The following is a 21,941-nucleotide window of genomic DNA, read 5'->3' as shown; positions in this document are numbered from 1 at the left end:
TTCATGTCGACTCTGTAGGTTTCAGCAACTTTTCTAAAAATCTCTTTCAGTGAACATCTCTTAGAATACAAACCTGTGTAATAGAAATCTGCAGGGCAGCCCACTGGTACTTGATGGAGCAAGTCAGTTTTTAGTGCTGAGTTTCTGGTGGAGGCAGCGGTGGCGCCTGAGGCCCTTTAGCCTTTTGTGCCGGCCGTCTGCCCGACTCTCTGGATTCGTTAATTCGCCGAGCCGCGGCGCGTGGACGCGGGTCAAATCTAAATGAGATTCATGTACACAAACAGTCGCGTAATGCGGTTAATTGATACACTTCAGCTAAGTAGTTATTTTTCTGCGACTCGCTAAATGTTAAACACCAAGACGGGCAATCATATGCAAATATTCCCCTTTGGAGACAGATGAAATGACATTTTCCTTCACGCCGCGCTCGGCTTCTGTTTACATTTTCTGGCTTACTCTTGTGAGCACGGCGCCCTTCAAAATTACTCGCATGTCTTGAACCCCCCCCACCCCCCAATCATGTAAGGTTGCAACAAACTTTCACGCATTGATTTTTCAAAAATGTTTCTGCTGGTCTTTTTTGCAGTATTTTCCGTACTTGTTTGCCCATTGAAATGTTTGCTAGCACTTTGAAAACTAGCTCAAACTTAGTTCGACTGAATGGAGAAGGTTTGGGAACATCAGTTCTCAAGTCTTCAAGAGGATTCTTAATTGAATTCAAATGCTAACTTTGCCTAGCCCATTCATTTATATAAATATATTTTTATTTTAATTGAGACATTGTAGCTTGCGTTGTATATTTACCATAGGTTTGTTGTCCTGATGGAAGGTGAATCTTCTTGCCTGTCCCTGCTGAAGAAGTGCGTCCACATAGCATGACGCCACCACCACCGTGTTACCGTGCGGTCAAGGTGATGCGCAGGCCAATAAAACCTCCAAATTCCATCAACTCTGATCTTATTTCAGACATTTGCTGTGTCCCCTGCATGGCTAACATCAAACTGCTCCTTTCTTTTACTTTGCGTTAGTCTACCACTTACAATCTGAATAAAATACATTGAAGTTAGTGGTTGTAAAGTGATATAATGTGGTTATGTTCAATGGGTATGAATGCTTTCGCAAGACGGGTCAGTACAAGCTTTGTCGTTTGTCATGTTAGCAAGTTGAATCAACCGAACACATCCTAACATGTGGTCACATATACTTAGCTATTTTAGGTTGTACTTCCAGAAATGCCTCAAAGCTAAAGCATCTTAAGAAAGGTTCACAATACTGCCCTAAACCTGCTTTTTCTAAAAAAAAAAAAAATTCAATCTCAAAAATGTCCAAAAGAGCCTGTTGACATTTGGCTTGAGCGTTCTACGATGAGCAAGAACCGTGTCGGCGACAACGCTGTTTTCAAAGGTCACACCAAATACATTTCACTTCATCTTAATGAAACCCGAAGTACAGAATTCAAAACGAATGTTTCTGAAGAGTAAGACAGCTGCCCGAGGAGGAATATAGCTGTTATAAATTCTTGATGATCCCATCGATGATCTGACACGAAACTATCAATAAGCTCAGAACTACATCATGCTCAGTTTAAGCTGGGTTAAAAAAACTTGTTTGCATCAGAGAGGAATATATATATATTTTTTTACCCAAGAAATCTTTTTTTTTTTACGACCCAGAAACTTTTCAAGGACGTAATCTCTCTTAACTGAAGTTCTGGTTTTATCTGTCTTTTCTTGACAGGGAGCTGAACAATCATCAAGTGTGTCTTTATCAAGAGAGAGATTTCCTGTTCAGCAATATCCAATCCAACATTCATTTTTAAAGTTTTTTTTTGTTTCCACTTTTGCACCACACAAAACACCCAAGAACTTTTTGTGTTTGATGGTCTCTCTGTGCCCCTGCAGACTTCCAGACCGGGGGTCAGCCTACCTCAGCTCCCGGTGCTTTACCAGCTCGAAAGCAGCATCCTGCAGGAGACGAGGAGGCCAAGACGAACACCCAAGGCGAGGCCGCTTTCAAACACTGCACTGCCAGTGAGTCATTATGCATTCTTTTTTCGCGCTGCGTGAGCGACATGCAGGGTTGCGATCTGCAAATGTCGTACCTTGAAGTGTCATGTAACAACCATCGTGAAGGTCAAAATATTTGCGTTTTTTGTTGTTGTTCTTTTTTTTTAATGTAAAATGACATGCACAATGTGTCACAAAAGTGAGTACACCCTTCACATTTCTGCAGATATTTAAATGTATATTTCCATGGGACAAAATGACACTTTAACATAATGAAAAGTAGTCTGTGTGCAGCTTGCATATCAGTGTACATTTATTCTTTCCTCAAAATAACTTTACATACAGCCATTAATGTCTAAACCACCAGCAACAAAAGTGAGTACACCCCTAAGAGACTACAGGCCTAAATGTCCAAATTGAGCACTGCTTGTCACTCTCCCTCCAAAATATCATGTGACTAGTTAGTTTTACTATTTCTAAGGTATAGATAGGGAGCAGGTGTGTTAGATTTTATAGTGCAGCTCTAACACTCATGCTGGTATAGGTTATAGTTTCTTTCAACAGTTCGGGTTGAGCACGGTTTTGAGCCAAGACAGCAATATGGCGTCTATAATTAAGGTTTACATTGGAGCCACCTGGAAGAGCATCTTCCAGATCGAAACAGTTTGTGTGAACGGCGGCGCTCGAGGTGCACGAGTTGCTGCGACACGCTGCGCGTGCCTCTGCGTACCCTCTCCAACGCGCGCTGCTGCATGCTCGGTTTAGTGGGTCAGCAATAAACCTAGCTTCAGTAGTTGCTAGCTGCTCCAGGCTCTGAGTTGAAATTGATAAAGTGTCAAAATGAGCCGATCGCTCTCCGCGGTTCTGAATTGATTTGAATTTGTGTTGTTTCATCATTAGTGACCAGTAGCCTGATGTTTCTGTTGGTCTCTTGGTTCGTTGTACTTCATGTCAGATAGATGACTTAGTCGCTCTCTGTGGTGGTGAAACTTGTAAGATCCGCTGTTGCGGTCATGTCTCTGTTGTAAAGATTAATTATCATGAGCTTTATTATTTGGGTATAGGGCCCGGTCATTAGCCCCGCCCCCCCTGGCCCAACGCTGACTTGTTCCGCTAGTGATGCCTACAGCCAAGCATGGTGGTGGGAATGCCATGGTCTGGGGCTGCAGGAGTGCAGCAGGTGTTGGGGAGTTACGTTTCATGAACTCCAATCCGTACTGTGAAATAATGAAGCAAAGCATGATCCCTTCCCTCTGGAAACTAGGTCACAGGGCATCGTTCCAGCATGACAACGACCCCAAAAACACCTCTAAGACGACCACCGCTTTCTTGAAGAGGCTGTGGGTGAAGGTGATGGACTGGCCAAGCGTAGGGTTAGGGTTAGGGATAGGGTGGACCTAAACCCAATAGAACATCTTTGGGACGTCCTCAAGAGGAAGATGGAGGAGCGCCAAGTCGTGAATGCCTGGCAGCTCCATGATGTCGTCACGGAGGAGTGGAAAAGCATTCAGTAGCAGCCTGTGAAGTTCTGGTGAACTCCATGCCCAGGAGAGTTAAGGCAGTTTTGGTAAACAGTTGTGGCCACACAAAGTATTGACACTTAAGGAACTTTCACTAAGTGGTGTACTCACTTTTGTTGCCGGTAGTTTAGACATTAATGGCTGTATATAGAGTTATTTTGTGGGAAGAATAAGTTCCTTCCTTTGAAGACCTACCTGCTTCTCTCTTTGCTTTTGTAAACATTCCCACATCATGATGCTGCCACCGCCATGCGTCACTGTAAGGATATTGCTTTTGGAGTAATCTGTCATGTTATAGTCATGTTAATCAAGTTTTTAGAGGCAAGTCCAAGTCAGCCCAGCTATGTTCTCAATTGGTTAGGCATTGCTTAAGAACGCGAAAACTGCATCAACTTTCCTCCGAGTTGTTGCAGTGCATTGTGGGATGTGTAGTATGGCCATCAACAATACATATATAGATAATTAACCACTCAGATGCGGCTTGAAGACAGCAAGTCTGCACTGATTGTACAGAGTAGCATCGGAGTGAGTGCCTCTGAACACAAAAGTTTTATATACTTAAATGAAAAAAATCCTACCTCATCCCAATCTTCACTATTTCATAGCAGCTTATCTAATCAAATCCCAGTAAAATCCACAGAGGTTTGCTATAATAAACGCGAAAACAATCCCGGGGTTTGAATACTTTTTGTGAGGCCCTGCGCATGACGACGGGGGACCCGACACACGGAATGCCGTAGCGCTTCCCGTTCGCATACATTTAGTCTGCGGAGAAGCGACACAGTGAGCAGCCTCATTAGCGTGGCCGCCGACTCCTAAGCACTCAGAACACGGCCGCGCCGCAGGGCAATTACATGCCCACCTGAAGTAAACGGCGGGTGCCTAAGGGTGGAGGGAGGGCCGGCGACGGGCAGGGGGCAGAGTAATGAGGCCGTTACCTGAACAAATGAGGGGCAAGCCGGGGTTTTGCGTGTTACGCCATACAGCTTTCATTTGGACGCAGAAGATTGCAATAGCCTGGTGAAACTGAGCTGAAATATTAGCGAGTGCACGAAGTGTGGAGAGAGATGCTGCACTCCAAAAACTGAAATGTTGATGGATAAAAAACCCCAAAAACAACAGTCTATTTACTTGGCAGTTGAAACATGGCATAATAAAAGGCCTGTTTCTATAAAAGTCCATATTTCTGTTCTGTAGTACCACAAATCTCCACTAGATGGAATGTTTCTCCCATGAGAGTTTCCCCTGTGGAACCCTGACAGAGGGGAGAAATATTTCTAGCCTTTATAGGGCAGTTGTTTTTTTTTCCTCCTCTCATTGAACAAAGAAATTAACATGAGGGTCAAACAAACGAGTTTTTATTTGAACACACACACATTTTACTTTGGCCAGTATTTTTTTTTCCACAAGAAAATGTTTAGTTGTCTCTTATGTGTAGAAAATGTTAATTTAGTCATGCATTAACACCAGTAAAGGTCAACATGGAACTAGAATGACCAGACATATACACACACACACACACACACACACACACACACACTCACACACGTGCACACAGTACAGCTTTAATTTGCTACGTTTGTCAGTAGTCTTTATCTGGAAAGCCAAATGTCAGAGTTGCAGGCCACCAATTTGGGAGCGATTGGGAGAGTTGTTATCAGACTCCACCAGAGGTGTAATTAATTACAGTAACTCAAGTGATTAATTTGTGACATTGCCAGCTAGTTCTCACCTGGAGCACCACAGCGACACACCTATTAGGCAAATTGATCAGAGTCGGGTCCTGTGTGAGGTACGACTCGAAGGAAGGCGCACCTGTCTGACGGAGAGGCGTCGGTCTCTAATTTCTGTGCCAGTTCTGAGGAAGTGAACCGAGTGCAGCTGGGTCATTCCCACGTATGCGCCTTTCGCTTTTCCTTTCATGGCGGGGTCACGGGGCACTTAAAAATTGAAGTTATCCCAGATCTCTTACCTGGAGCTGGTAAGATCATCTGGAGGTGGTTCAGTACCTGCAGTTCTTTAGGGCTTTCATCTGGACCACCCCCCCACATTTCTTTCCATTTGCCTCAAGCCGAGAACCTGCCTGGGACATTCAGATATAGCCGAGCGGCGGCACCGAGGAGATGCGCTTTTTAAAAAGTATATATATATTTATTTATTTATTTGAGTCATGGAGAAGGTTACATGGAAGGCTTTTTGAGGACTAGGGATATTTTTGAATTGGGTGTGAAAAGCAGCAACAGCGTGGGGTGGGGTGGGGGGGCCCCGGTTGTTCGGACGCAGACGGCCGGAACAGCTGGTGCTCCTGTGAGGTCGCCGAGGATTGGGGGAGAGATGGCAGCGCCGCGGCTGTTAATGCACGAGGAAACGGGAAGGCTGGGTTTCCATTAGCCTCTGCGGGTTGCTCTGTCATGGTTTCTCTCTTTCTTCAACCTCACACATCTGCCACTCTCCCTGGAGCAACAGAAAACCCAGAGCCCATTACCTTAGGCCGCGGACCCGGGTTCACTCGGAGTGCATCGCCACGAGGATACAGTTCATGCGGAGTGTCTTGCTTTCATTCATAATTAAGCCCGTTCAGTTCTTCTGTCACTGATGCCATTCAGCAAGGCGAATCAGTTGGTCTCGATTGTATGGGAGACTCGTAGGCTTGACGGTTAAAAATGCAAAAATCTGTAAATGTCACGCTTCAAAAACAAGTTGCCTTATATCAGTGGCCTTTAGAAATCTCAATCCACAGATATCCCTGATTTAATGAGAAATTCTTAATTTATGGGTTGTATAATGAAAACAACAGCACACTGCCAGCTGCCTGTTTGCAGAGGTTAGTATTTCTCTTGTACAAAATACAAGAGAAGAGACGTGTGGTGACATTCTTTGGGGTTTGAAATATTTTTTCCATGTTTTGAATTATTACAAGTCTTGGAAGAATTTTAACTATTATCACTTTTATTTACCACTTTAATATCAAAACTAAGTTAGTTTTAATATTAAATAGTGATTTAATATCACTGTTAGCCATAATAAATCAGATTTATTCATGAGCCATAATAAATCAAATAAATACATAGATTATTAGTTTATCACCTTGTATGCAGTATTTTAGCCTTTTGCCCCCCAAAAATCTTTACTAATTGTCTACTCGGCCAATCTTCAGGACCGCTACGTCATTTGTTACCCAAAACACATTTTCAAGAATTTCCGACAGATTGTTGCAGGAGCAACAAATTGTGAATATTTCTCGACGTTTGTGTGATTCAAATCTACACAAAGTAGCTACTGCAGGGCTTCTATGAATTCTGGACATATTGAAGATTTTCCAGGCCCTGGGAAGTTATGAAGAAAAAAAAAAAAAAAGTATCTTTTTTTTTTCTAATCTTCAAACCTCCAAAGAGCACAAAATCTAATAATTTGGTGGTTTTGCACAGATTTACTTATGATTAAATAGCCTCCTTTGTTCTTGATTTTGATCTTCATTTAAACATTTTGCCCATCAGGTTTTTGGTTTACATGCTGGTCCAGAGTTTGTCAACCCAGGTCCTCAGGGTTTGCCGAACATCATGTTTCAGACATGTTTCTATTCCAGTTGCCTGATTGCAGCGACCGCATTGCTACCCGCATGCCATTAAATGCTGCAGCAGCCTGTTACTCACCCATCGATTTATGGCAAAGCGAATGTTGAATGCTTGAAAAATTGAGGTGAAAACATGTCTAGAAATTCGAGTCTGGAAAAGTGTGTGGTTTTCATATGCAAGTTGTGTAGACACGGATTATTTAAAAAGTGAAATCCACCTAAATAACTAAGGATGGTGAAGTGGTGCAGTGCTTTTGCGTAAACGAATCACCATCTAATGAGGTGAATAAATGAACCCTCTTCAGACCCGAATTATTTATAAGCCACCTGGATCTATTTTGATTTTAGAGCTGTCGAACCATCAAAAAAAAAAGAAAAAGAAAAAAAAGTGCAATGACTGAGTGCTTCTGTTGCTCTTTCAAAGTCATCTTCAGCTTTCAGTATCTAGCAGTTATTCAGCATTACTGAGAGTCGTTCACTCTACAATAACAGTTTAAAGGTCAAAATAAAAACACGAATGACGCGTTGGCGGGCTGGAGACACAGCGGCTGGAAGAAAATCCCTTTTACAGGCGAGGTCGCTTGCAAACCACGTTGGGTTGTGTGATTGTTAGAGATAATTGCTATGCAAGACACTCCCAAAAACACAATGTCTCGGTGAGTTAATTAAATTAGTAGCGAGAAGCAGATCTCGCCAGCAGTTTAACGCACCACGAGGCTTTGCATAATGCGTGGTTTTCTAACGAAACAAATGAACTTACTGGTCTTTAAATCTTTTGTTGGAGATCATTTTGAAAGTAAAACCCATTTTAGAACAAATCTACCTCACTTCCGCTCTAATTCTTCCCCAAGACCTTTCGTTGTCCTATTGTTGGTGATCATTACTCGGTAAAAACTAAATAAAACCAATTTCAAAAGTATAACTGAGGTATTTTCTGGAAACCGATGCATTTAGTGTATTTCTTTGGTTGTATTTTTGTATTTAGATGCAAAGATGCACTACATACATACTCAGACTTTAACAGTCCTTATTTACCTTACTCATCGATGTAGAACTTGGTGAGGAAGCCGTAGTACTGGGCTTTCAGAATCCGATTGTTGCACATTCATACAATGCATAATTGAGGGAAAAAAAATTATGTAACAACACTTGGTTGTCTACTTGAAAACCAGAAGATTCTGTCTTTGAGATGCGTTTTGTTGTGGTTTCAAGTCACAACATTGCAAGTTAGTCTTCTCATAACATTGTTTGGCTCCATGCTGTTCCGTATTACTCAAAAGATTATTAATGTTGTGATCTTTTTTTTGCTCTCGGTTATCTACCTGATTTTGATTTAATGCAGCCAAACCTTGGCACGAAGGCAAATGAGCTCTCTGCTTGTCTTGCCGTCGATGTGGCTGCCACACCTAACATTTGTGCGGTGTTGAAAGGTACATTTGCTATGGAAACTGTCCGTCTTCTGTAGTTTGTGGACGAGATGGTGTAGACACGGCATAAAGTGGCCATCATGTCGCTTAACAGCACGCCCAGGGGAAAAGGTAGCAGGTTGTGTTCATGTAGATGGAGCGCGGCTGTGTTTCGCCCCTCCGCCTTCGCTTTTTATCTCCCATCACTGTAAACAGACTTCTCCCCCGTTCTCTCTTTCTCTTTCTCTCTCTCTTTCAAATGACCATCCATCACTGCATGTTGATGAGATCTGAATTGATAATAAACTCCTATTTGTTCCTTTTACCTCAGGCTAAAATGGTTGCTGCATAAAAGCAAGGCAAGGATTTATTTATTTATTTTGCTTGGAAGTGAGATACTTGCTATAAGCTTGATTTTCCTTGTCAGACATTTGACTCCTTAACCTTCCTCTCTGAGGGCCTAAAATCCCGACCGTAATACTAGTTCCTGCTACATGGTTTCAGATTGATTTTATCCAGAGCAGCACATATGCATCAAAAATAACAGGTTAATGTTTAAAGCCCTTTACTCTAAGGAAATGGCATTAATTTTACCCAATGGTAGCGATATAATTAATGTGCAGCCAACAGAAACTCTGCAGAACTGGAATTCGGATATTTTTACTTGTCTAACTCCCTACGACACACAACTTTAGCTTTTGACTTTGTCATGTTCACAACAACCAGGTATAAAAAAAGAGAGAGCATCATGATGGTGAATGTTGCTATCAAGTGATATCTTAAATTATGAACATTAAGGAATTTTTTAAGTGTCCTGTTCAGGCAGCGTTGTGGTCTCAATGGCAGATTTCCTCTAAAACAGGGAAAACGAGAGATTCCTACTGCACTTTTAAATTTTAAAAAATTTATAATACGGCTTATTATATCTGATTCCTGCAGATTGCTGTAGCAGGCAATACAGTGGACTTGTCAAGTCTGCAGAAGCATAGAATTGGATAAAAATTTTATTTTTAAGTTCTGGGAGTGTATGGTAGATGAAAACGGAGGAAGTGCCTTACTCCCTGTCCCATTTTCTAAAAGTGGGATCTTAACCGGCCCCTCTCTCCCTAGGCATTACGGTCTCTTGTTTTCACTGGTTTCTTATGTCAAACCTTAAAAGCCATTAAAACATTACATTTCAGAAATGATCTACAAAAGGACAACAAACTCTGGGAATATGAGTGAGAAAAAGTTCTGGGTTTTGACTTGAAGACTGCGTCAAAACCCTGCAGATTGAATCTAAATGAGCTTTTCCTTCATTCATGAGTTCATGCTAGAGATGGACAGAGCTCCACTGACCTTAGATGGCCGAGTTGTTTTAAGTATGGTTACAGCAATGAACTACTTTAGTGTTTAATTGGTAGTTTAGCATAAAACTCTAATGCCGAGGTAGCTTTACACGTGGTTTCTCTTAATCTCTTCCCTCCACTTTTAAATTCTACTTGCTGCAGTTGAAAATTCATTTTGTGGATAGCTTTCAGCAATACCTCCAAGCTACGATTGAGACTTTCTGCGAGTTTGTTTAAAAGCAGGTGGCTGAACCTAACCGCCACTGGGTCCTTTCCTCTACATGGCCAACCTCCCTCTGGTTTGGCAATTTCTAAATATATGGAATCTTTTTCCTCTTCAGTACGTGTTTTTTGTCTGATGCGACTGGTAGCCCATAAAAACAGAGTGTCAATTATCACAGATTTTTGGCGAAAGGTTAGTATTAAATTAGATCGTACCGTATTTTAAAAATCTTAAACAGTCGCGGTGCGTTCACACCAAACGTGTTACTGGTTTACAGTCAAAGTCTATGTGTGGGCACATCGAGGGCCGGTGCGGCGCGTTTCGAGCGTCCAGCGCAACACGATCGGAGCCAGTTGGAGCGTTTTGAGGATCAAGAGCGTCCAAAGCATCCAAGGTGTCCGACGCAACTCCACATAGACTTTGAATGTAAACCAGACGCGCAAAAAGCTAGGAGTGTCAAAGTGCACACGCGTCTAGCTTGAAGCGTCGGACGTGTTTTTGATGCTCGCGATGTGTTTTGTGTGATCGCGCCATCACGGAGCTGAAACCTCCAAGAGCATAGGTTGCCAGTTTGTGGGCAGAGATACTTCTTGGATCATTTTACATCAGACTGCATCCGTTTGAATGTTGCTGAAGTGTCAATTTACATCATTGTCAGGAGATTTTTTTTTCCTTTCAGTCTAATATGAACAATCATTTTACATATATATTCACGTAAAAAGTTCATCTGGGTTATTTTTCTACCCAGTTCTTGTAATCTGTGGGAGTAGGGTTTAAGTGTTTTCACGAGGGCAAAGTTGACTATGTAAGATGATTTAATTGTTTTTAAACTTGTTTTCTTCTCACCGCTATGATGGTAATGAAGAATTTAAACATTATAGTTCATCTTGATTGATTCCTTAATTAAACGGAGAGTTCCCCAGTGCCGTTCTTTGTTTTGAGATGTTAGTTTTGTTTAAGGATTAGTGCTCCATGTCTCAGAGGTCTCCGTGGGCATCTGCCAGGTTTGGAATCTCTCAAAGCCAATCCCACTATTCCAATTAACATGGATCTCGGAGCCGCAGCTTGATAATAGAACGGAGTCAACTTTTCATTCCGCCTCTCGTTGACATCAAAGTACAGCCGAACATCCCGGCATCTAGTCAGAACTGCAAACGGAAAAGTTATACTGGGCCTCCTGGGGTTTTCAGTCTCGTTTTTTGTTTTTCTTAAAACCATAGCACAGTCGATTAGTCAATTTCAGTAAACATTAGAAGCCAGCGTACGCGAAGTGGCCTAATGGGGTGCTTTCCCTCTCTTTGCCTCATTCTGATAAGTTGTAATTGACTGGAACAATTGCACAAACATGATGCATTAGTACTGAATTAGTTTGAATGACTTATAGATTTGTTTTGCGAAAGCAAAATTGTCTTTGGAACTTTCTGCACTCCGTCAGAAGTTCAAAGCGAACTGATATCTGTTTTCCCATTAATCTCGCCACCTTGTGCATTTAAATCAGTGGCAAGTTGAATATTCACTTACTTGATGTATGAGTTTCGTCCAAGGCAGGGTTTATTTTTGTGCAATGTCTGGTGGTGTGAGAATTTCTTACTCCACTTTAGTAAAGTAGTTTGGTTTTGCTGAATGTGGCTGCTGACACTGCTGACACTGTAACATTTTACTTCCCCAAATATTCCCAGCAAAATAAGCGATGCTTATTTAGAATTTACTGAGAAAAAGTAATGACATAGTCAGAAAGAAATTACCAAAAGCATTTTTTATGCTTGGCACAAACTTTTAAAAGTTAAGTTATTCACACCTCTGGCTAATTTAAGAGTTTATATTGTTTCCACTCGGATACAATGACAAAAAATAAAAAGGATAATGATGCATTTTAAAGGCGGTATCGGTTTTGGAAAAAATTTATTTTATTAGAATGTAAAATATATTTGCATCCCCAATAATCAATGAATAATAAGTTCATTAATGGTGATAAGCATCTATTTTTTTTTATTTCTGAGATTTAGAAATAAAAAATAAGGACATAAGGTTCTTGAACTCGGTAAGGTTCAGATGCTAAACAAAGCACTGGTATTACGGTGAAATGTAAAGATTTTAAGACATAACTCTCGAATTTGTAAAAGATGTGATTTGAAGGATCAATATTTAATCCAGGGTATTTCGCTCCAGAAGTGTTGAAGAGTTTAGCTGATCCAAGTTTTTCCAGATCCTCAGAAACAGGGTAATGGGTCTTTGTCAGACTGCTGAGTCAGAAGCCACTTCCAGCATTATGTTGCATCATAATTTCTTGCAAAAACTGATATTAAAGCCTTTTGGAAGGGGAACATTTTATGGCACAGCAATATAATGTCTGGAAAAGTATGAAACTTTAAAATGGGCGTATTATGAGAACCCTGTAAAAAGGAAACACATTATTTTTTTTCCTTCTTAGCATTGTGTCAGAGAAGTGTAATACCTTCAGAAATCAAACTGGAAGTTTTCTTTTCTTTCCCTAAGTCAATAAATGTCAGAGGAAGAATTATCCAGAAAGGTGTCGCTTGTAGTACAAAGAAATCCCCGTGTCCCATTATTTAATTCAATATCCCTCACTTTGGAGTTCTATTATCATTTGCTGCGATGGTCTGAATCCTTTAGCAGACTTGCAGGGTTTTTAATCGCTATCTAATCTAATCAATTTAGAACGTGCAAGAGCTCCAGCAAAGTACAATAATGGCCATCATTCACAGTGAATTTGATGTGCCTTCTGATCTTCCTTTGGTGGAACAGCCTGCAGACTGTAAGCTCACATTGCTGTAGATGTTTGGAGATAAATACTTGCAGAGTTGCATTGTAAGCCGGGGTTAGACTAAGGTATGGTTTACTACTGGTATTATGGATATTGTATAATATTTTAAACAACTGTAGCCTTTAAAAACCTAATACATTTTTCTATTCATGCATTAAGGATTAGCATCCTTTTACATTAGCATGAATGATTCATGCTAATGTAAAATATTATGCATGCAATGAGTTTTACACCATGCTTCTAAACCCCTTTTTTATAAAGCTACAAATCTGACAACAATAAATTGAGATTTATTTATTTTTTTAAGATATTTAAAAAATAAATAAATAAATAAATCACGACCCACTGTCTACAGCTACCTGTGTTAGCAACACAGGCTTTATTGCCCTGTCAGCAGTAGTGTTACAGAGTTGTTTTCTGCTTCCCAAATGCTATATGGCAAGCAGTTGGCTAAAAATGAGCCTCTGCTCTAATTGGCTGCTTTTGACCGGGAGCGGCGCATTTCTGCAGATGACCGTAAGAGCAGTACAAGGAGGTGGAGGAGATTGATTTATTGATTCCCCCCCCCCACAGATTATCTGTTATGACACGGCAAATGTTTTAAGAAATATGTAAAAAAACAAAACAAACAAACAAAAAAAAAACATGAAAGAATTTTATAAACGTTACATACTTCATCTTTAACTGTGATCATCAACAATATATTAGAAGCGGTAGGAATACTTGTTGCTTTTCTGTTTCAAATAAAAGCAAAGTAAGACACGTTTTGCTTTTAAAGTGAGAGTTCTGTTACATTTTTTATTGTTTGTTTTTTTTTTGCCTGGGGTTGTCATACGTTGTAGTGTATACCAAATACTCTTTCTTTTGATAAACAAATATTTTTTCTTTATGTAACATAAACACTTTATTATAAGCAAACCTGTAGCGCCGCCTCATTTACGAGTCCTAATTACACCAACATGAAGCAGCAGGAGGATACACCTTAAGCACAGTTTCTTACTCACCAGCCTGAATTCTCCTTCCCCCCCCCCAGGATTTCAAAGGGCTGCTGGTAAATGCCAGTTTCTTTTCACTCAGTATCCGGCTTTTTAACTTCAATCCTTTCAGGGGACCCTTACCAGGTGCCGTCTCGTATTTTCGTCTTTGCACAAGGACTCTGATCACTCGCATCAGTCAAAGAGATGGCTGATATGTTGCTTTTTACATCCCCACTCCGGCTTTATAAGCGTGGCTGTATATTTTTGCTTGGGGGGAACAGATCATTTCCCCAGGAAGCTTTCATGCCCTGCTGTGGCTCCGTGTGCGCGTACAGGCTGACATCTTCAGCACTTCTCGGAACCGCCTGTGCATTAGGGCATATCTGTCTTCTGTGAAGAGGGCACCACAGGCACCGTCATCCCACTGGCCATTTACTAAGCAGCAGAGAGGAAAAGGACAGAGCAGGATAGATGCTCTGACTAAATTACGTCCCAGGCTCATCTCTCTCTTGTTGTTGTAGCAGTTTTGACTACAGGGAGTGCATGGCGTCCTGTTGCTTTTTGTTTTGTCTTTGTTTTTTCTGACCAGAAACAAACTCTTGGTCAGAAAATAATTCCTACATTGTATTTTGTGTTAACATTGTACTGGGATTAAACTGAGCAAGCTGGCTGAAATCCTGCTGCACAAAATCAGGACGTGGAATTGCATCGGGCATGAACATGAGCCGATTTAGCCGCGTTTCGGCTAAGTGGAATCAGGCTTTTTGGGTGGGAAGTGCAGTCCTGCTGGCAGCACCGTCACGTTTCGCTTTTGCTGGGATGTTGCCAGGCAACCAAGCTGAATATCGCCCGAGTCAGGAGCTCCACCATGAAATATTTCCTGCATATAACTTCTCACACTGCAGAAACACTAAGTATTTTTGGTCTAGTTTCTAGAGCAAATATCTTAGTATACTCGAAGTAAGACTAAACTAACTTACAGGTAAATTTTCAGGAAGAAATTGGAGCTTGTCTTAAGTTACTAATTTCTTGATATTGATGAAATAATCTGCCAGTGGAGCAGGACATCTGGGAACAAGACATTTGAGGGAAAAATACTCTATAAGATTTTGTGTTTTTGCAGTTCATAAGGTACATTTAAGTGTAGATTATGATCTCAGAAAACAGTAGTTCTTAGTAAGCTAAGAGACAGAAGTTTTTACCATGCCAGAGTCGGGCTTATATCCCTGTTGCTAATGCTTTAATGACTCCAGCTTTGATTTTTAGTGCGCAGAAAGGAGACTCGTATTGATCGCGGGCCTGGGCAATAAAACAAATAAGTTTATTTTCCAAATTGTTTTGGCCGAGCACTGCGTTGTGACTTTGAATGTAGAGAGAGAGACACGAGGATGATAAAGGGTAATGGGAAGACGGCGATGCAGCAGTGGAAGGATAGTGACTGATATCCGTAATTTGAAGACACAAAGATGGGATCATCTATTGATCTGAACATCTCATCAAGCCGCAGATCAAAGTGTCACATCGGGTGACAAACGCCTTTTTCCATTTCGTGACCAAATGACCCGGACTCCCTCAAGGCTCTGTGTCGCCATGACAGCCTTTTCTGACGATCGTTGTGCCCCTGCGGTGTTTACCGTGTTGTCTCATTTTCCTCCTAACCTGTTCTTTGGCCCATTTTTCCATCATGGTTAAGGCTCTAAAAGATGTGCTGCGTCTCAGTTTTGATTGGATTTGTTGAACGCGTGGAATTTGATCCTGGTCTATGTGATCAGACTAGGAGTTCTGCTTCATTGACGGCAAGTTTGGTGGGAAGGAAATTGTTTCAGAAGTCACTTTCCATCCCAGTGTCAGGACTGAATAGAAGTAATGTAAAGTTCAGTAGGACTAAATGGCATCCAATCCATATAGTTTTCATTCTCAGCTGAATATACCAAATTTTTAATATTTTGTTTAGTCATGCTAACTCAGCACAGGAAAAGAGTCTGTCATTTATATCTCAGTAATCTTGAAAATGTTGCCTTCTATAATGATTGATTTTATTATTTAATCATGGAGGTCTGAACATCAACAAATGCTCAAAATAATAGAACAATCATATCAACATAATCTCAGATTCAGAAAAATCCGGCCTTTGTTTAAGGATATTAAAATCGACTAAAACGCCAAACCTTAGGCTTTTTCTTTTCTTTTTGTTTTGTGAGGCTTTTTTCTGACACTCCTTAAAGACCAGTTGCTTTGTAGATGTCTTCCAATGTTTGTAATGGAAACTCAAGTCACATCCAGGTGCCACTCTTACCTGTAGCTGTCAAACTGGACATTCTCCTCCCTTCCCATCCTGCTTACTGTAAGAGGTGAAAAATCAAATCTTATGGTTCTCTAAAAAGCCTAGTGGCCATTCACCAAAAGAAGTGGGTGTTATGTCGTATTTAGTTCAAATAATCTCTGATCATTAATATACGTTTCAGGTACATTTGGAATTCCAACAATGGGAATTGTTGGAGGGACTGAAAATGGTGCCTTTAAGTACATTTTCTCAACAGAGGGCAAAAAGTTTCCATGTTAAATCCTTTCTTTTGGTTTGTTTGCTCTTGCTACCAAACTAAAGCGTATGTTTTTTAGCCCCCCCACCCCCTGAAAAAAAAAAGAAAAAAGAATCAGGGTGAGATTAAGCTACTGCAATAAAAGATTAATTTCTTCTAAGGTGTTTGGTAAAATTTAGTACTCGGGGATACGCTCTGGTTGCTTCTGCTCGAAACAGAATAGTTAAAGCCGATGGAAACTGTTTCTAATACTTTCTCACTTTGTTTAATAAAACGTGCTTTAAAGGATACATTTTAATTGGTGGGATTCCTGAAACAATTCTTTCCCATGGCAACATTTGACTCCTGTTTAACTCCAGTGGTTATTCTACCACTGGACGCTTTTTTTTCCCGTGAACCTTTGCACACAAAGCGGTTATCTGCCTGTGGCAGAGAGCAGATTATGACAGTGACCTCCATCTTTTCAGACCCACAGATCTATTTGCTGAACATTGAACGGAACATAATGATTGTAAAATTTAACAATAACTATATGCAGGGGAAGAAACCCAAACAAACTGCTGAATAGATTAAAATCTGTTTGGAAATACACATCAAAGTACATTTTATACATTGCTTAATTGTTTTATTCGGGAGATAAATAGAAGGTTCATCTTCCCTTTTATGAACTTATGCAAATCGGCAGTCATCACAACAAGTATTTATTGGGATTTTACAAGCGTTAATGTTCTGATGAACCCTAAACTGGCGTAGGAATTTACAGCAAGAGACCACATCCTTAAGCGTTACATTCCCTCTTGTTAAAGTCACACCTGTTGATGAACGGTCGCATTAAAGTCCACGACCGTCTCCGTTTAAACCGGTTTAATAGGTTTCCCCTGCATGTACTCCAAAGTGTTGGCCTAAATAGAAGTTCAAAATAGGGACTTGCCAAACAAGAAATCTCTTGAGGCAAGGAAATAGTTTTTTATTTATTTTTGTATTTCCATGAAAACGCACACACAATGAAGCACATAAATTGAGCAGTGAAAGAGGTAAATGGGTTAGTAAACAACAGGCCATCTGTCCGGGCGGGGCGGGGACCCTGTTGGTGTGAAATGGATTATTGTAGGTGCCGTTTTATCCACCCCCCCCACACACACACACACACACACACACACACACACGCACGCACACACCTCCAACTCTGGGGCTTTGCTGCTTAAATCTGTCTGTGAATTTGTTTTAGGCCTCGGTTAGGTAACAGCCTGAACCAATTCAAACACATCCTGTGTTCTTATGAGATGTTTAAGTTTACTTTTGAGGCAGAAAGGGGAGTCAAATGTAAAAAAAAGATATTTCTCTTTTACTAAATAATTGCCCGAGTGCAACAGTTGTCACCTGTATTGTTGTTTTTCCTTTACAGCAGATACTGAAATGTTTAAATCAGATAAAATATACTAAAGCTCCTGCGTGAGCTTCCCTTATTCAACCTTATCTAAAAGTATTAATTTTTTTCTAACTTAATTGTTTCACTCCAGCATTTATATCTGCAACTTCTGTTTTCCTATCATTTTTAGCTGCTGATATTTGCATCAGCAGTATCTATTTTTTTTTTATTTTTATTTTTTTTCAGTGGGAAAGCATTTATATTGATCTTGCTGGCTGTTGGATTAGCGAGGCAAGTTCATTCAGAGTGCAGAAGATTTACAAGATTTTCTGAATTAAAAGAATCTGCCACGACGACTTAGTTTTTATGAAACATGAACAGGTACTCCTATGCCTAGGCGAAAATGCTTGAAGTGAGCGTCTTATTGTAGCTGGAGCAGCTCGACGGTCCTCGCATAATTATTCGCAAGGTTTGTCCTTCTGCTGTTCTCTCAAAATGTATTACAACATGTAAACCTGAAGTTGTGCATTGGTGTTCGTTCAATTTTAAGTTTCCCTTTACAACCAGTTGTATTCAGAAGTCCCCTAATAAATAGTCGGTTGTATTTACACTGAATTGCAAATCTCCATGTCTAGATGCCATGATGATGAACACAACAGGTAGTTTGGGGCGAAAGTGGGACACCTTGAAGACCGAGTCACATGTTACGGAATGCATGACGAAACATTTCTCTTAAGCGGAACGGAAAGAGTCAGCTCTTAAGTTTGCGCCTTCAGCCACGTCTCTAAGCAACGGATTGAACGCACTGCAACACTTTTTAATCGGCCATATTAAAGGCAAAAACCATTATTTAGAATTTGTTCCACTTCACAATTTAAAGATTCACCAGGGTTGGGGGTTTAATTGAAGAATGAATCAGACGAGCGCTGACAATAATGTGCGTCGAGGCTGTAAGGACAACTAAGGTACGCCGCAGAGCTGTCTATGGGTGTCACCCGTCTGACTTATTTATTTAATACCTGCCTGGTGGCAGTTTGGAGAGCGGTCTTATCTCGCTCCTGCTTTCTGAAGCTTTATTTTGTGCGTGTGTGTGTGTGGGGGCCCGCTTTGACAAGTATGTGTAGCGGCGGCTTGAAAATTTGTGCAACTACATAAATCTTGCATGGGTTAGGCACTTTTAATTATAACAAAGTGCTCCAGTTTTCTCTCCCTCCATCCCAGCCCCATCAGCATATCTCTCTTCTATGGTTTCCTCTTCATGCTCGAACAATTTTCATACATTATTTAAGAGCTGACTATGACGAGTCATTTGCTGGCACCCAGACTCACCTTTGCGTCCCCTGGGGAGCCTGTCGCATAGCATCCAACGGCGATAGCTGACCCCTGCAGCACCCTTTATTTCTTTATTTTATGTTTTTTTTAGCCGCATTGTTGATTAATTATTGTGGTTTTGCGTGAGGGAGGAATAAGAGCTTGTGGCGAGTGCGTGTCCCAGGGGAGGTGTTACCTGAAACTTGGCCACTATAGCCGTTTCTTTTGTTTTGTTTTTTTCTTTCTTTTTTTAAAAATAAGATTCATATTTGTTGAATATATAAAATACATGATAAAATCAACAGGCAAAAGTGAGGGAAGGGCGTCAAACAAAACCAAGAGATTACTGATGGATGTTTTCAATAACGCAAAATAAGAAACCCTGGTCAAAAATGAGAGAAAAACACAAGCAAACTAAGAAGCATCACTTTATATGATGCCACTGTTCAGAAATACCCAGGATGCCTGGCCTGGTTTCTGTCTCTTTGTTATTGCTTTATCTTTCTGTCTGTCTCTCTTTCCCTCTCTCTCTCTCTCTCTCTCTCTGGTGCCTCATTGTTATAGCTAGGAAACTATCTCATGTGCCAGTCAACCCTGAAGACCTGTCTGCCTCCTGTATATCACACTCTCATGTCTACTTCCCTTAGATAAGATCAGGAGGAGCCAAAAAATGAAAGCAGCATCCTACCTTAAACCCTTCTCCGCAAGCCGCCTCAGAAGCTCTGAAACCAGCTGTAGGCGTGATGGCCAGTGTTAGATGGGGAGTCGGGTTCATTCTCTGAACTTCCAGTTCTACTGGGTTTATCTGTAGATAAAAACTCCACATTTACTTCCTACCTTCTTTTGCTGCCCTTCCCCCCCCCCCTTTTCTTATTTGCTCGTTTTTGCTCTTCTTTCCTTTCTTTTCTTCCGTGTGCCCTGCTTCCTGTTTGTCGTTGTGTACGTCGTCCTTTCCTTTGTTCCATCTTCCCTTCTGTTGTTTCTTGTCTGTTGTCTTTCCCCTTTTCCTTGTCTTTGTGCCCATCACTCCATTTTTGGAGAGTCCTTATGGCCTACTTTCATTCTTTCTGGCTCCATTTTTTTGCCATTCCCCGCCTTTTTCTTTCTTTCAGTCGGCTCGTCTTTTCTTCCTTCCATTCTTTTTTGTCCTTCCTTATTTCTATCTTTCCTTTTCTTCTTTCTATCCCTCTTTCTTTCCTTCCTTCCTTTCCCCTTTGTGTCTTCGTGGTTCTGCTTGGATCTTTCTGTTTAAAACTAGATTGTTTTGTTTTTCTTGTGGTGTGTCCTTCCTTCTTTCTTTTTCTTTCTTCCTTCCTTCAGTCCTTTTTTGTATCCTTTCTTTTTTGCATCCTTCCTTCTAGCATTTCTTCTGTCCTTTTTTGCCTTCCTTCCTCTCTCCCTTCTTTCCTCCCTTCCTTCTTTGTGTCCTTATGGATATGTTTGGATCTCTGTTTAAAACCAGATTGCTCTGTTGTCCTCTTGCAGTGCATCCTTCCTTCTTTTCCTCCTTCTTTCCTCTCTTCCTTTTTCTTTGTATAATTTCTTCTGTCCTTTTTTGTTCCTTCCTTCCTTATTGATCTGTTTAGACCCAGATTGTTTGTTTTTGTTTTCATTTTGCGCCGTGTTCTCAACATTGCTTTGAGGTGTAATTTCAGTTCCCTTGTGTGTCTTTATACCTTACACGTGGAATGGGTGGAAGCTTGTATGTAATCGAGGATGCAGTAAAAATTTTAGTGCAGCACTTAAGTGCATTTTGATGTGAGTTTAAATAGTCAATGAAGGATGGACCTTTTCTACGAGTGCACCAAAAGGTCATGTGCTTTTAATCCACACCGACTCCAAAGAGAGGTTAAAGGGCTAAAAAAAGCAGCATAAAATATATCGCAGGCACAAATGCACTACTGAAATACTGCATAAGATCATAGTGAAGTGCTGTGAATTCACCATGTTGGGACAGTGTAATGTAACGCCGGTGCCTTACAAAACGGTTGTTTTTGCTGCTCTCCACTTTTGTCAGGTTGAGCGCGTTGAGATTTTATCGGCTAGATTAAATTGAAATGGCGCATCATTGTGAATAAAAAGCAAAACAACAAGGACAACATACAGCCAAAGTTTCAGATATACGCTTTGGGTCAAAGCGTATTCAGGCGTTAGAGTGGCCCAGTCAAAGTTAAGCCCAGTGAAAATTAGAAGCAAAATTTGATTTGTAACAAGTGAGCACGCTCTTCTCTTCTGGTAGTAGATGTTTTGCTAACTTTTAGACCTTCAGTTGTTTTATCTAAGTTTGCCAATATTTTATCTTCTTCTTCTTAATGGACTGCAGATAAACAGCCTGAAATAAAATGACAACTTTATCATTATATTACTATATAAATAAACTAAATTGAATCGTGCCAAGGCGAGAACCTTTATTTGTACACAAGTACGCAGTCATCTTTTCACAATTACTTGAAGGGATCATGATCATTTAGCACGTTATTGATTCTCGTATCGGCAGACTTGGATCATCCCACTATCTGACAGGATCAGAAAGGTTAGAACCTTATAGATTTAATGAGTCTGTCATGCTACGGGGCTGCGGATTTGTTTATTTATGTATGCACACATAGAAGAAGTGTGTGTCAAAGATGCAGTGTTGTGCTGTTGTTTTTGTTGTTAATGTAAAAGGAAAAAGAAAATCTTTTGTTTCTTTATCATTAGCCTTTGATTTAAAAACTGTTCCCTGTCAAACTTCCTCCTATTGTTGGTTTTATTCCAACTCTTTCTGCAGCTGCCCTTCACTCTGACTTTGATCCTTCGCTTTGCATCTCTGTCTGTGTGTGTGTGTGTGTGTGCGCGTGTGCGTGTGTGTGCGCCCCGGAAAAAACAGCAAATGAAGTCAAATGCCTTGAAGCTTCGCTGC

At 40.7% G+C, this 21,941-nt stretch overlaps 1 protein-coding gene across 1 annotated transcript in view; it reads left to right on the top strand.

The window, feature by feature from the left end:
* The window catches only part of atad2b (ATPase family AAA domain containing 2B), an 83,393-nt gene that overhangs the window by 30,275 nt on the left and 31,177 nt on the right, over nucleotides 1-21,941 (top strand). Inside the window, exon 24 of the mRNA XM_044106466.1 lies at nucleotides 1,902-2,030. Within this exon, the coding sequence (XP_043962401.1) occupies nucleotides 1,902-2,030 (129 nt within the window). The remainder of the gene's footprint in view (nucleotides 1-1,901; nucleotides 2,031-21,941) is intronic.

The sequence above is a fragment of the Gambusia affinis genome, linkage group LG22 (genome assembly GCF_019740435.1).
Source record: "Gambusia affinis linkage group LG22, SWU_Gaff_1.0, whole genome shotgun sequence".
Taxonomy (NCBI): Eukaryota; Metazoa; Chordata; class Actinopteri; order Cyprinodontiformes; family Poeciliidae; genus Gambusia; species Gambusia affinis.
Note: the sequence above shows the minus strand (reverse complement) of the source record. Positions and strands in the feature narration are given on the sequence as shown.